The sequence below is a fragment of the Perca flavescens genome, chromosome 20 (assembly GCF_004354835.1).
Source record: "Perca flavescens isolate YP-PL-M2 chromosome 20, PFLA_1.0, whole genome shotgun sequence".
Lineage (NCBI taxonomy): Eukaryota > Metazoa > Chordata > Actinopteri > Perciformes > Percidae > Perca > Perca flavescens.
In genome coordinates this window covers 32,336,144-32,352,246 of record NC_041350.1, presented here as the reverse complement: position 1 = coordinate 32,352,246, position 16,103 = coordinate 32,336,144, and the positions used below count along the sequence as shown (strand labels likewise).

Sequence of the window (16,103 nt, the reverse complement as noted above, 5' to 3'; positions counted from 1 at the left end):
ATATAGGTACTTGGTATAGGCGAGAACCTATTAATATAAGTATTTCTACTTGGTCTTAAAAAAGTAGTATCGGTGCATCCTTAGTTTCTGATTATATAATCATTTAGGTGTATGGTGTCTACTGTAATTACGGTATAACCATTCTCAGACATTTTCTGTCTAATAAGGAACACATTATTTCAAGTTTTTCATCTAATTTGATACAAAGTAAGGCTTATTAACTATCTTATTAATGTACTTATTACAGCATAATTTAGGTGTATGGTGTCTAAATAGGGTATAACTGTTTGTTTACTGTCCAGTAAAGACCACATTATTTCTAAACAAAATGTGACTTATTACATCTTATTTATTGACCATAAAATAAAGTGTGACAGAAACCACAGTAGAATACAAAGTTAGAAACGGCACCAGGTTTGTTCTAGCTGGTACCAATCTACTAAAATATACTCAAAAACCATACTCTAGACATACTCATACTCTACAAGTGTATATCATCAAATATGACCTTTGCTGGAATTCTATCCAGGTATGAACATTTGTGTGACAGAGACAGGCACCAAGACTAGTGTGGGGGGGTGTTACAGGAGGTCTTACATGTATTTGCTGGGCATTGATGGGGGTGGGCCTTCTGGTTACAAGTGAGCAGGCTGGCAAGCAATCAGAGCAATTGGTGGTGTGACAAGGAGTCCATTTTCTCCTTCACTGGTCTCTATATTTGCCCTGCTGCATGCCAGATCATTCCCATAGATCCCCCAACCTTCACTCCCCTACCCCAACCATCAGCACCAAGTGCATGCCATTGAGCTGTGTCTTTATCAAGTGACAATCTCCGGTGCTGAAAAATCAATCGATGTGGAAGTGCCAAAAAACAGTTCTGCTTCAGCTCCATCTATGCCCCACCTCCTGCCCATTTTTAGATTAGCTGGGAGTTAGGCAACATCAGGCACTGCCAGGATGGCAGCCGCCCACTCTCAGCTTCATTCAGGGAGACTACATTTATATTTTATAAAGTCTATAGTCTTTATGCACAGCAGTCCCAACTTTAATCCTGACCTGATGATGGGATGGGTCTGAGAGTGCCAGGATAGCAGCAGTTTGAAAAGGGGCAGGATATACAGTAAAGCTTAATATAATTTTATATTTTTTTTAATATTTTTTAGCTTTTTATTCCTTCCCTGCAGATAAGAAGGATGATGGGACCTGGTTTGCCTCTGTGTTAATACACTGTTGATAATTGGAGGATAATGTGTTTGTTGACCTTCACCTTGCCCGTCTGCCTTGGTCTTTGTTTGTGTAAGCTTTGCGCCTCACTGTTCCGCTTTGCATTAATTGAGTGCAAGAGGTAAAAAAAAGATAAAAGACAGCAAGAACTAAAGAGTAAATGGCGGGGGGAGGGTGCCATGCATCACACTGGATATGTCATTTAACCAATTCCTGAGAGTAGAGAGGCTAGTCATTTCTGAAGACCATGTGTGACAGGCCTTGCTGTTTATATCTGCTGAGGCGCCGTCTTGGTGCTTAATTTTGCTTTGATAAAACTGTAGTGTTGGTATCAACAGCCACCCCAGAGATTTATGAATGAACTAATTTTTATAGCAGAGGACGTCCTCTGATTATTTCTCTTATAATTATAATTATGTTTATTATCTAATTATGTGTGTTTATTCTCTAATTATGTGTTGACATAACCAAGAATCATTGTGTTTGTCTGGTCAATTCCAGACCAACCAACTTTCTTTACCAAAAAAAAAGAATACAATTTCTAGATTTTTGACAGTGAAAGTTGGGATTTTTGTTTTATCGTGGAAGACAAAAAATATATAATTTCTTAGATTGGGATGCTTTACCTAAAATAACTAATAAAAAACTAATAATTCAGTTGTTGTTTTTCTCGCAAGCTATAGAGCTTGGCGTTAACATGGTCTTTAATATGCTTTCTTCTCAGCCTGGTCCATAAACTCAAAATATTTCAAAGCAATCTTTCTCCTCCCTAAGAACGTCTCTCTCTCTCTCTCTCTCTCTCTCTCTCTCTCTCTCTCTCTCTCTTGCTCTCTCTCTCCTCGTGAATATGTGTGTGTGTGTGTGTGTGTGTGTGTGTGTGTGTCTGTCCGTCAATCTTTCTCTCCTTGTGCCTGATCACAGGTAGAGGAGTGTTCAGCTTCACGGAAAGCTTGCACACTGCTGGGAAAAAATTCTGTGAGTCCATGATCTACTGAACAAGCCAAATACCTATCCAGTTGTTTGGTGCCATCTTGTGTTTTGACTGCTGGCAGAGAAGAATTCTGTTGTTTACACAATCTTCCCCCGAATTTCAAACTCAGAGTGGATGTCACTCAGGGCACTTGTCAAAACATCAAATGTGTGTGAACCTCTCAGCTGTTTACAGCTAGGGCTGCTGAGCATTGTTTGAGACTGTCAGGGTCAATCCAAAAGGCAATGACTCCAATGAAGCTCCGCCTTCTGGCAGACCAGCTGTCAGTAGTGGTGGCGATATAGTCATTTCCCCTCAGGGCCTCAGTCACTGCCCTCTTCATTCCCCTGGAGGCATCACCAATCATGGAGCGCAGGGTCAGCCGTGACATAATTCTTGCATTAGGCTGCAGAGTCTTCAGAAAATCTTGAAATGGTTGTTGTTCAACAACATGGAATGGCGGGAGTTCTTGAACCACATACATAGGTAGTTTTTTCAATGGACCCCTGAGACACATTCCTGGTGTTCACCAATGTGGTCTGCCTGATGGTGGATGGAGGTGGTGGGGGAGTCTCTAGAGCCCTTTTTCTCTTTGTTGATGTCAGGTGTTCGTATATTTTTAGGTGGTTTACATGCTTTCACTGTTTCAGAGGGAGAAATAAATTGTATGAGCAAGAATAACTTCAGCTACAGCCTTTAAAAGTTACCCCTATTTTCCACTAGGTGCTCCTGCGCTGCTTCCGGTTGCACCGCGGCTTTGTTCCGTCCTCCGCCATGCGCCATGCCACTCAGAAGTGTAGTGTCTTGCCTGCCCAACTTGCAGCAGTAGACCTGTAACAATTACTACATCATTGTATGACCGCAATTCTTTTACGGAATTGCGGTTTCTTTGTTTAATTGCAATTAAACGCAATTACATTTTTACATTTCACATTTACAGAACCCACATGCCTGCTGTAGTACCAAAGAGCATATGATCCTATGGATTCCTACCAAAGGCTCCACCCGCAGTTGCAAGTCAAGTCGGCTTTCAAGCGTAAAAAATCCACCAAAGCACCTTTATTCGTGTTTTAGGTAGTTAGTCAGTCTATTGTGTTTAATCTACTATTTTGCTTTTCTGTTTCTGTAAATGACGATGCTGTACCAGAAATGGCTGTCATTCATTAACATTATGCTAGCGTACTTCCCGGGGGATTAGGGCTCTTACTTTTCAAATTTGTATATTACAACTATTTTGCTAACATTTGTTAAGGTCCTAAGGCAGGGGTCTTCAATGTTTTTTAAGCCAAGAACCCCGGCGCATTTGCCTCCAGCACAGCTAGTGCCAAGGATGGGCCAGAATAATCCAGCCTGTAAAACACAGCTAACGCTACCGCTAAACAAAAATCAACCAGCCAGATGATCAGCTTGCCTTGACACTGACACTGCTTTAAAACTGCATAACAACAAGGTAAAACTTCTCAGCATATCCAGACTGGGTCGGGAACTGCATTAGGCGATGTAGTCTTTAACGGTTTGTCTGTGAAATGTTTAGCAGCTAGCCTAGAAGCACTGAGGGAACTTAGTACAGTTTTAACAGGAAAAAAGCCAGAAAGATTTGTAAGGAGGTCGACTGTGATTATATGAGGGGGCGTGGTCCAATCACAGTCCGACCTGTCTGTCACTGACAGACTTAGGGCCCTATCTTGCACTCAGCGCAATTGCCTTTGTACACCGACGCATGTATCCTTCCTATTTTGCACCCGACGCACAGCGGACTTTTCCCTCCACAGACACACGTCGGTAAATTAGGGAATGTATTTGCGCTCCTGGGGGCGGAGCAGCGAAAAGAGGAGGCGTGTTCAGGCGCAAACGTTCCCTGGTGCTATTTTGCAGTTTCAGAAAACAATTCGCCACTGACCAGGAAAACCTGGTTTAAAGTCAGTGGCGCTAGTTTAAAGTCAGTAGCGTGTAGCATGTGCACAACGCGCATACGCTTTGGTTCTCTCATCTACACGTACGCATGCAGTTCCCATTTTTGCAAACCATACTTAATGACAAAAAAAAATATTACTGAAAATGCGCTTCAGGTGTTTGGATAAATCAGGAGGCACTTTACAGTACAGTCCTCATAAAGTCCCAACATTCTTTGTGGCTTGTTGTTTCCATGAATCATGGATGTGTTGATGACATAAATGAGGAAATATTAGAGGACTTAAGGAGACGTGATGTTGAACTACAGTGGGATTGGACACTCCAGCGGATTCTGGTCCGGGAGTGGCAATGCGCTCCTGATGGAGCGGGTGGACGAAGATGGAGTGGGGGGAGGAGGAAGGGGCACAACAGGTGCAGGTGGTGCGTTTGGAGGCCCACGCTCCATGGCTGCAGCAATCCTCTCCAGACTTGAGGAGATGCGCCCGAGAGGCCGCAGCAACATCGCCACCCGGCCAAGACGGGCGTTTATTACTTTGCCGCATCTCAGACAGCTTCCGCTGGCGTGCGCCAGGCAAATCCGCCGTCATAATAGCAATCCGCCATGGAACAAGCGCGCCTGCTCTTAAAGGGAATGTGAGATGACGTTCTGATTGGTTTATTGCACGTTACGCCCAAAACACACCTAGCTACTTCAGACCAACCCATTTTAGATTTGCGTCAGGCGCAAGAGTCATTTATCCCGCCGGCATAATAGCAACAGCACCCGAGATCCGCCCACAAAGCTACTTGCGTTTCACGTTTGATACTTGCGTTTCAGATTATTAAAATAGGGCCCGTGGTGTCATTGGAGCTTCCGTAGTTAGAACACTGAACTACGTTAGAAAAAGAGCTGGGCTGCAATGAACCCTATAGGAAAAAATATTTACCATCAGTTTGTTTTTGCCACTGACAGGCTCAGCTTATTATTCTAAGTGACTGATGTCATAATGGAAACAGAGATACAGAGATAGACCTTTTTGCTAAAAGCAAAACAAACATTTTGACTAATATGTAATGACTTTTAATCAACTCTGGTTTCAGTGCCTTGCACCTTGGCAGTGCCCAGGAGATAAACTGGCTCCTCTCTAACTACAAGTTCACACTCTGTAATTGGTCTGCACGGGGACTTGAACTGGTGATCCTCTGGTCCCAAGCCAAGTCTACAGACTGAGCTTCTGCCACCCCCAGCTCACTGACTGGGCAATGTTCTTCTAGAAAACACGCAATGACTCCATCTGCTCATACATGTAGCTTTGCGCTGGCAGAGTCATTCCAACTAAACAGGTCAGACTCTGTCCTAATAACAAGCCCTGGGTCACACTGTCTTAAGCTCAATAAAATGGCACGTATTCAAGGGGACAGGTAACAACCACTGTACTCAGTTTAGCCTTGCTAGAATTAACCAGAAGAGAGAACAACTGACAAAAATGAACAATAATAAATAAGGAGAAATCAGAAATCAAGCTCCAGACATGAATTAGTGGTCTACATTTAATAAACAGCAAAGATGTTACCAGGCATACTCACAAACTAATTTAAGCAAACCAGAAGGATTTTTTTCCCACTATAAATCTTTCAAAGTTTTCTGTTCATCAACACGGAAACACAGGAATCTCCAGTTGATTATGTTATGATTTATGTTATGATCATCAGTTTTAAGTATTGTTATTATTATCGAGGTATCGGAGTGCAAGCCAGTCTATGTTCAGCTTTGACATTGCAATTGAAAACAAAACATGTTGCCATTCAAAATTGAATTTTAAAATGATAAAGTTAACTTATTTAAACAGTTCAAGTTTGCTACACAGTGCAATTATTAACCTCTGATCACCGTCAGTGGCACGCACAACAGAATATTAAAGCTGCAATATGTAATACTGACAGCTAGTGTTTAAAATGGTAAATGCAATCCAAATTCAAAACACTGGAGAGCATTGACTCCTCTGGCCCCTCCTCCCCAGACTCTTAGTTGACGGAGGTTGCCAGGTTGAGAATGCAGCGTCCCACAATGTCAGTGTTAGCTAGATGCTAGTCTCGCATTGCCAGACATTACTCCACAGTGCAGTGGAGTAGCTAACATAAGATGCTGGCTATGTTGACTGTCGTAAAAGCCTGTGCTCTCGTGGAGCTCTATACCTGAATGACAGCCACGCTTTCTCAGCTTAAATTTACGGCTTTGGGCTCTAAGTTGTTTCCATCTTTTAAATGCATTTCCATACTTTATTCGTGTTTTACCACGTCTCCGGTTATGCAACAGTTTAGAAAGATGCTGAGTTTTCTTTAGGTCGGGTAGAATAACTCTAAAAGAATCTAACTCTTTTAATACAGTTGCATCTACCATGGCTGCAGACCGATGTTTTTGCGTGTCTGCGTTTCATGTCTGGCAACCCGTGTGTCAAAATGAGCAGTTGACAACAATACACAGGCCAAAACAAAAACAGACATTCTGTCCTGGAATGGAAATTACAAAGGAGAAAATACTGGCTTTAGCATTGTTGTCAGAGAATATATTGTTTTAACTTAGCATGCTTCCTTAAATCTGATAACTTATTGTGGTCATTTTTAATACAGTAAATATATTACATATTGGACCTTTAAAGGGGTGATAGAATGATTATATAGGGTATTTTACACTGTTCCTTAAAGGAGAACTCCGGGCAATTTTTCCGTTAATCTTGATTGCTATATGTATATGAGTACTGTTGATAGCAAAAAAAACGAGCCGAATTGGTGCTAGCAACACGGAACTGCTGCAGCTAATGCCGAGAGCTCCCACTCAGCTAAAACGGCAGTTATGGGGGCATAGGATAAAGAGTGCCTTTGTGCCTCTTAACAGACACAAAATGCAATTAAAATGTCTGTGCAACATGAACAGGACCCTTACATGACAACAAGATGCATTTAGCACCTTAGCCATTGTTTAAATTCACCTACCCTCTTAGCTGCTAGCTGACGTGATGATGTTCAGCCAGGCTCCAGTAATAATCATCACGCAGCAGTTCCATGTGTATTTGTAGCATATATATCCATTTTGTGTGCTGTCGTTGGTGAATATGAGTCTCTGCAGTGGCGAATTGTGTGGTAGTTTCCTTAGCCAGGCTAGCGGCCCAGACCGGCATCCTTCTACTTCCTAGCCGCCTCCCTCGCCTGCTGAGGCCGATAACAATCCAACAAGCGGCCGCTGGTCTGGTGGAGGTCTTCCAGAAGACCGTTCAAGCTTTCGCGGCGAAAAATTGTATTTTATTTCACCCTCACAAATAGGTAATTGAGCACTGTAGTGGTTATGACCATATTTGTGGCACATTTGCCAAATCTTCTCTGCCATTGCCAAACAGTTTATTTTGCTGTTGCTATTGACACTTGTTTTGAGCTTCTGGTACCCCTAGGTGCTGCGATATGGCCGACGGCTCTCTGCCCAGACAATCCGGAACAGACTGCACGCAGCCAATCTCCGGTCTTATAGGGCTGCCAGGAGTCCTGCCATGACTGCCCTTCACCGTCAGGCCCATTTGCGCTGGTGTCGGCAACACGTGCACTGGAACCTGAACATGTGAAGGAACGTTATGTTCAGTGATGAGTCCAGATTCTGACTACGGCAGTTGGATTGTAGGGTCAGTGTGGAGAAGACATGGAGAATGCTATGCTGATTGCTGCACCGATAGAGTAACACCTATTGGTGGAGGCAGTGTGATGGTGTGGGGCGGCATCTCCCTCACTGGAAAAATCTCAATGCAGAAAGATATAGAGATGAGATTCTGCAACCAGTGGCAATCCCATATCTCCACAGTCTGGGACCGAACTCTGACCTCCAAGATGACAACGCTCGCCCCCACAGGGCGGGGTTTATCAGAGACTACCTCCAGAATGTGGGATGGAGAGAATGGAATGGCCTGCCAGCAGTCCTGACCTCACCCCCATTGAACACTTTTGGGATCAGCTTGGGTGTGCTGTTCGTGCCAGAGTGACCAACACAACCACGTTGGCTGACCTGCGACAAATGCTGGTTGAAGAATGGGATGCCATCCCACAGCAGTGTGTGACCAGGCTGGTGACCAGCATGAGGAGGAGGTGCCAGGCTGTTGTGGCTGTGTATGGTTCTTCCACACGCTACTGAGGCTCCTGTTTGTGAAATAAATACATTGTTAAATTGCCAATATGTCTTGTTTCTTCAAACTTCAATCATCCAATCCACCAAACACCAAATGAGTCACTGGCAGAATAAGCTGTTTGGCATTGGCAGAGAAGATTTGGCAAATTTTTCATGGGCGCAACCCACATACTCAGCGCTGCTGCTCATCCCACAAATGCATTTTCCTTACAAATGGGGCACCATTTGAAAGGGAACTAAACAGGCTTTCCAACAGTATAAGATTTATTGCCAAAAAAAATGGTTACCACAGAGAAATAATCTACCAAACACAAATTTCATTACTTTTTGTGCTAAATTTATATTTTAAAACAATAAACAGTAACATGGTGTTTTATCTTAAATCCATGGACATGGTGAGAAAGCTCTGGCTCTAAGCATCCAAGCTCGGGCGCATATCAGTTGTCAAGAAAGAAAACAAAACGTCTCGTACTGTGCTACTAACAAGCTAACGTTAGCTCGTCGGTTAGAATGGGCAAGTGTCTGAAGGTCTGGCTAGAGATGTGGACCAGCTGGCGGACGAGGCTGAAAGCAATGTGGCTGAGGTTAGCACAACAAGCGGATTGGCGTGCAAGTCAGTGTAGCGCTAATGAAACGGGGGAGCTGGAAGACCCGCCTGCCGGTTCCTGATCAGCTAGCAATGGAGAGAGGGTTGTGAATAAGACGATTAAAATAGTCAACTTATAACTTTGCTATAAAATATTATAAATTTATAGTACAAAACCCGGAACCAGTTTCCTCGCATATTAGCGTCATGATTTGTGTGCGTCTAATGGTAACCACTATTTGGCAAGGCCACTAGCCGTCGGGGATGCGTTGTTGCTAACGGAAGGCACAGACGTGTCTGAGATAGATAAAACAGTGTTTATTTGTTGTTATTGTGCAAACGTTTTTTTGTTTGAATTTAAAGGTGCTCTAAGCGATGTTGGGAGACGTTATTCTTGTTGACGTTCAAAGTATTTTCAAACAAAATGAGACTAGCTCTCCCTCCCTTCTCCTCATCCCGTCCGTGCTTCAGCGAACTAACCCCAACCCCAAATCCTTCTTGTCAGTTATTGGCTGAACGCTGGAACACGGTTTGTTATGTTTTTGTGGTCCAGGTTGGCCACTTTGTTTTTGTTGGTGTTTGTGGACCCTGGGCTGTCTTACAGTGTGTTCAGGGGACCGGCAGCTCGCGGATAGTGAGGAGAGGTTTGCTGTATTTGACAAAAAAATGTTGTAGCCTAAAAAAATGTGTGACAAGCTTTCACTAAAAAGTTATATATGTTATGCATTATTAGTAGCCCTTGAATAAAAACAGTGAAGTCTTGCAAACTTAATTTTATAGATTTGACATGGTGTTGAATTGCATATTAACAAAAAAAAATCTCCCTTTAAACACTTTTGGCCTGAAGTAATTAGAGTGTAAGGTAAAGCCTTTCTACAATATGATTGCTGCAGTAGAAAAGAACAGCAAGAAAAGAGAACACACGCAATACTCCCTTTTTTCACTTTAATCCCTGGGCTCTACACCATAAATGGGCCCTGACAGTGTGACAACTGGTGTGATAGCGGGTGAAAGAAGTGATTTCTTAGTTACATGTGACTTGCACTGAGCAAAAGAGTTACACCACCAAGGTGGTAGACTCACAACAACATCTGGCATGTGTGGAGCTGTGTAAGGAGTGTTGGACTCTGTAGGCCTTACATCTACTTCTGGCTGAGCACAGGTTTGCTCTGACTTGTCTGTTATCAGGTTTTCAAGGTAATGCCCATACCCTGACTCGGAGTCTGAAGATTACTGCTCTCCCAAAGGCACATCAACTGGGGGATCATTTTTGTCAACATTGGGAGTTTGCTTCCTCCCCTTAGCTTTTCTGCGCTTGAGGGCTCCTGGAGAGGAAGGAGGTTTGAGGTCATCCTCAGGGCTTAGTCTAACATGTTGTCCTAAGGTCAAAAGATGATTAAGGTGCATAACTTTAATGGGTCCTGAACCACTTGCACGCATAAGGCTATAGACTAGAAGATCAGACATTTGACTCTGAACCACAGGGGGTTGCACTCCAGCGATCAGCAAGCTTTTGCTTTCTTTTCAGGCCAATGTTTCGAATAAGGACTCTATCTCCAGGTTTCTAGCAATGGTAACGCACTTTCTGGTGATAGCTCTCTTTATTACTTTGGTCAACTTGGTAGAAGTAGCTTGAGCCAACTGATAAGCTGCTTGTAGTTCTTTTTTCATGGTGGACACATATTTCATGTAGGAAGTTGTCAAAGTTCTATCAGCTGACACACCAAAGCAAACGTCCACGGGAAGTCGGGCTACCCTTCCAAACATTAAAAGGTAGGGTGAAAACCCGGTGGCGTCATTTGGACTTTTGACTGGGTTCAAGTGTTCCTAACATGTTCAAAAGAGTTATATTGAACCTTTCAAGTTGAGGATCACCTTGTGATTGATTTGTGATTGGTTTTCTTACACCCAACATGGTCAACATTTCTTTCACCAACTGACTCTCAAAGTCTTGGCCTTGGTCAGAATGTGTAAGATTTGGAAGGCCGTAGTGAATGAAGTACTTTTCCCACAATGTTCGGGCAACTGTTATGGCTTTTTGATCTCTAGCTTGTGCATACTGAGTAAAATGGTCAGTTATTACCAACAGATTACACACATTGCAGGAATATGGTTCAATGGTAAGAAAATCTATGATCCATGGGCCTTGAACTTGAGATATGTGACAGAAGTGCTGCTTTCTGAGGCAGGGTTTTTCACTTTATGCAGCGTTCACATGTCTTGCAGTATGTCTCAACATCTAGCTTCATGCAGGGCCAGAAAAATCTGTCAGAGACGAGGGCACAAGTCTTGTCAAAGCCTAGATGTCCATTATTATCATGCAATGATTTAAAACGATGCTATGAAACTGTTTGTGGAACACAAACTGTCGCCATTATCGCTGGTCAGACTGTTTGACGGTTCTGTGTAGCAGACTTTGGTCAATGGACAGTTTCTCCCATTCTCATTTCAGTAGTGTTGTTGGTATAAGACACCACCTAGCCCATCCAGGCTAGCATCCACATGCAGTACGTACGGCTTCTGTGGATCAGCAAACACTAACACAGGTGCTTTAGTGAGTCCGTTTTAAATTCTTGGAACGCATGTTCACATTCCTCAGTCCACCGAGAGCCAAAGGGTTCAGAAGGCTTGAAGTAAGTCTTGTCAGGTGGCTTTGCATTTGTACTCACTTATGAGTGGGAGCAGGAACGATACCCTTGGAGAAGTCCATTGAGTGGGCGGCAGAGCTTGGAGAAGTCTTTCACAAAACGGCGATAGTAGCTACAAAATCCGAGGAAGGATCTGAGCTCAGTCACACTTTGGGGTCTTGGCCAAGAGACAGCCTCTATCGTGGATAGGTCAGTTGCTATACCATCCTGCGACACCACATGTCCAACATAGTTGGACATTACATTTTCCTTCAGACTGGCAGAAAGTCTGTCTCAGAACTGGGTATGTGTAAAATGCAGATCCACATGCAAATAATTTAGATCCACAAATGCCTTTTCAATTCACACATAAAACCTGGATTAACAAAAGCCTCTTAGAAAGTTGAAGTACAAATGTTCAAATGCTTTTTCTTTATTTATGATACATGTGTGTGTGATACAGATTTTTGGGGGGATTTGTGGAACTTATTTCTGTCTACAAATATGTAGATCCATTTTTATAACTTGCTAAATATTTTATATGTTCTATTTGTGGAATGTGTTTTATATTTACAGATTACACATTACCTCTCTTGGCTTCAAATAACTCACCATTGTCAGCTACAGCCGCTGAACAGGCTACACGTTGTAAACAGCCATGGCCGCTTGCCTGCTCCTCCGGTAACGTTAGCTAGCAGTTAGCATGGGGGCGTTAGCCATGGTTAGCTAGGACCAGTCGGGATCACTTTACTGGCTGTGTCTCAATTGTTTTTGCAAGTAACCAACTCGGGTACTCTATCTATATAATTTAATGTGAGTACACAAATTTTGAAATGACATAAAATGCCCGTCCCTTGTAGCTGTGATAAATTAGCCTGAAGCTAATGCTTAGCCTGTTCAGGAGGAAATTAGCCGACTCTGTGTCCTTTTGGGCTCTAAGCTGTCTCGATCTTTCAAATACATCTCCAATATTTGTCCAATATGGTCATGCAACTGTTAGAAACTCTGTTTTGTTTTGCACTGTTGTTTTTGCACAGTACCTTTTGAAAAGATGCCTGTAAGTCTGGATTGTGTCTGCGGACACTAGTTGTTGCACTATGACCATTAATTGCACTTTATTATGTTGTTCTATGCTCTATTGCACATGTTTTGTATGTCTTGTTATGACATTTTGATATTTTTCAAATATTTTAATAAAGAAGTTCATGTTTCAAGTTAAAGTACATGGAATCGTAGAAATTTTTTATTTTTTTATCGTGGTATCGAAATCTGCATCGAGAATTGTGTTATTTTACTGGCATTATCACCGACTACTGAATTTTTGGTCTGCTCAGGAGCAGGTTATATTGGAGATTAGAGATGAACCGGTGTTAAAGCACCGCCTACTGACCAATCAATACTTGATTGATAATGGCGTCACCGTTCTTAGAAGATCAGGTGGAGCTCAGTGCGCGGAGAGAGAGAGGTGCGCTCATAAAAGTTAAAACATTTAGAGACGACAACCCCATTAACATTCCCCTTTGGTTATTTTTATGAAAGATATAGATTTTCAGCACAGGTAATTACATATAGGCTATTTGTCGGCTTCTTCAGCTGTGTGTTGCCAATGCGCATGTCGGTTTGAATTATGTATTTATATTTTTTATTTGCTCTCACGATTGCTTACTGCCAGTTGTACTGACAAGTTGTAACTTTGCACGTCCTGGGAAATGACCGTTGCACATGCACACATCGCAATGTCAATGCTGAGACAATATTGTACAGCCCTATACAGCACCTTACCACTATATGATATCAGTTCAGAGTTAAGCTTATAATTCATATGTCCTTCTCCTGCTCTGTTCAGCTGGGACGACGTACATCTTTGGCAAAGGAGGAGGCCTTATTACATTCAAGTGGCCAGCCAATGAGAGACCGAGCACCAGGACGGACAGGCTGACTGTCGGCTTCAGCACCTCCCTGAAAGATGGCATCCTGGTCAGGATTGACAGTGCACCAGGTCTGGGGGACTATCTTATGCTGCACATAGTAAGTTCACACACACACACACACACACACACACACACACACACACACACACACACACACACAGTTTTTCTCATTTATGTTGGTAATGTCTCAGCTTTTCCTTATTTCCCACTAGAGATGTTCCGATACCGGTATCGGTATCGGCTCCGATGCTGCCTAAAACACCGGTATCGGTATCGGGAAGTACTAGAGTTTATGCACCGATCCAATACCGCATAATAAAGTCCTAAAGAAAATCTACGTTAAAGTAGTTTATTTATGTTCTTTTTCCGTTTTGTTTGTTCATGTTTCACAAAGAGTTTAACCTGAGCCAGACCGACAACAAAGATAGAAATAATATCACATCCATACAGGGATAGTAGTATACAGCTGTTAAAACATAATAAAATATATGACACACTGGTATTGGATCAGTACTCGGTATCGGCCGATACGCAAGTTCAGGTATCGGAATCGGTATCGGGAAGCAAAAAATGGTATCGGGCCATCTCTATTTCCCACTCCTCATCATCTAGTGTAATATTCAGATCCCTTTCCCATGTCTTCTTGAGGGCTGACAAGGCTCCATTCACCAGGTTTTGCATAAGCATAGACTAATAAACAGAAGACTCGTGATCTTTCCCATAGTGCCGGGAATTTGTATCATGGTACTTTTTAAGATTCTGGCGGTGTCACGGTTTATCACGGTATTTATTTTCTTTTGTGTAACTGGGCCTTTATTTGGTTTATAATGGCTCATTCTACTGTCAGGAGTACATCAAATATAAAAAAAACCATTTCAATGTCATCATGTTTACTAAAGGCTTTGATTACTAAATAATAACGCTATATGAAGGAGAATGCATGAAACAATTACAGAATCTAAACTATTTTTATTGTGCAAACTGCAAAGCAGTAAAATAAACTTAAATCAAATACGTACACATATCAACAACTTTAACATTGCTTCCTTTTCAAAACAAAATAGTTATAACTTAAGATACCTTAGAATTGTTGTATTTCAAAATTAGTACCATGAGTGAGAAAGGTAGGCATTTAACAGGGGTCTGTCGTAACTTCAGCCGTAGCGCTCTCCGCGGCAATGCTACTCTGGGGTATTACTACTATACTATTACTATTGTATGAAAAATTCATATATAGGAAATAAATACCAGTATACCGTATAAACCGATATAATTCCCATCACTATTTTCCCATATTTCAACAACACCTATCTATACATTCTGGTGCCGTCGGGGCCGAAGAACTAAATCCACAAATCCCCAGTAACAGATGTTACAAATATCTGAAAACTTAAGACCTAGGGATTCCAAATTGCTGTACCACATCCTCAAAGGATTTCAATTTGCCACTGAGATATACTTGTCTATTTTTTATCGAATTGCATCAAACATTCAGAAATCATTCTAAAGCTACTTACTTGGTACATAACTGTGCATACAAACTAGCCTGGATGCCAGCCGAACTTAGCCCCGCCCACAAAATTCGAGGTCGGGACTAGAATCTGAGTATGACCATGTCAGGCTACATACAAACATCTTTACACATTATTTTAAATATAAGAAAGAGAATGTGAAAAGAAAAGTTACAGTATTACTACATATTTGTTTTGGTGACTCACAAACAGCTCTTCATAAAACAGATTTTTTTTTCTTTTTTAAATAATCAACATTGTGATAAATGTATTTTATTTACCTTACGGTTACATTACAGTCCAGCTCAGCAGCAAAGCAGCCGTACCACCCTCATATTTGAATGCCTTTACTGGCATCTACCATGATAATTCAATTTAATTTTATTTATAGTATCAAATCATAACAAGAGTTATCTCAAGACACTATACAGATAGAGTAGGTCTAGATCACACTCTATAATTTACAAAGACCCAACAATTCCAGTAATTCCTCCAAGAGCAAGCATTTAGTGCGACAGTGGCGAGGAAAAACTCCCTTTTAGGCAGAAACCTCGAGTGGTGAGGAAAACTTCCTTTTAGGGAGAAACCTGGGACAGACCCAGGCTCTTGGTAGGCGGTGTCTGACGGTGCCGGTTGGGGGTGTGATGAACAGTGGCAATTATAGTCACAATAATGATCTGTGATGTAAAAACTTTAGATATCCACACAGTGATCATAGTTCAATAATACACACCATAACACACAGCAGATGCTTCAACCACTTAAACCAAGTGAATACAAAGGACTGTAGCAAGTGTGTTTGGCTGAAGTTCAAATGTAAGTTTGATTGATATAAATTAATAATTGTGTTTTATCATTTCAGGAACAAGGCAAAATTGGAGTGACATTTAACATTGGCACAGTGGATATCAGTGTGCAGGAGAGCAGTACCCCAGTGAATGATGGGAAGTATCATGTTGTTCGCTTCACAAGGAATGGTGGCAATGCTACACTACAGGTGGATAACTGGGCGATCAATGAACACTTTCCAACAGGTACAACATCTATTAATCAATCAATCTAATCTGAAACTAATCTTTATTTTACATTTTTACTGTATAAATATGTTGGCAATCATAATTGTTGCCAATCTGACCGTATCAGTTAACAATGAAAACCTACTACTAAAAGTATGACAATATGGGTAAAAAAGG

The 16,103-nt window shown here is 41.9% G+C and overlaps 1 protein-coding gene across 1 annotated transcript in view; it reads left to right on the top strand.

The window, feature by feature from the left end:
* Positions 1 to 16,103, top strand: part of nrxn3a (neurexin 3a) — a 232,902-nt gene that overhangs the window by 178,092 nt on the left and 38,707 nt on the right. The window contains exons 20-21 of the mRNA XM_028565234.1: positions 13,315 to 13,496; positions 15,773 to 15,944. Of these exons, the coding sequence (XP_028421035.1) occupies positions 13,315 to 13,496; positions 15,773 to 15,944 (354 nt within the window). The remainder of the gene's footprint in view (positions 1 to 13,314; positions 13,497 to 15,772; positions 15,945 to 16,103) is intronic.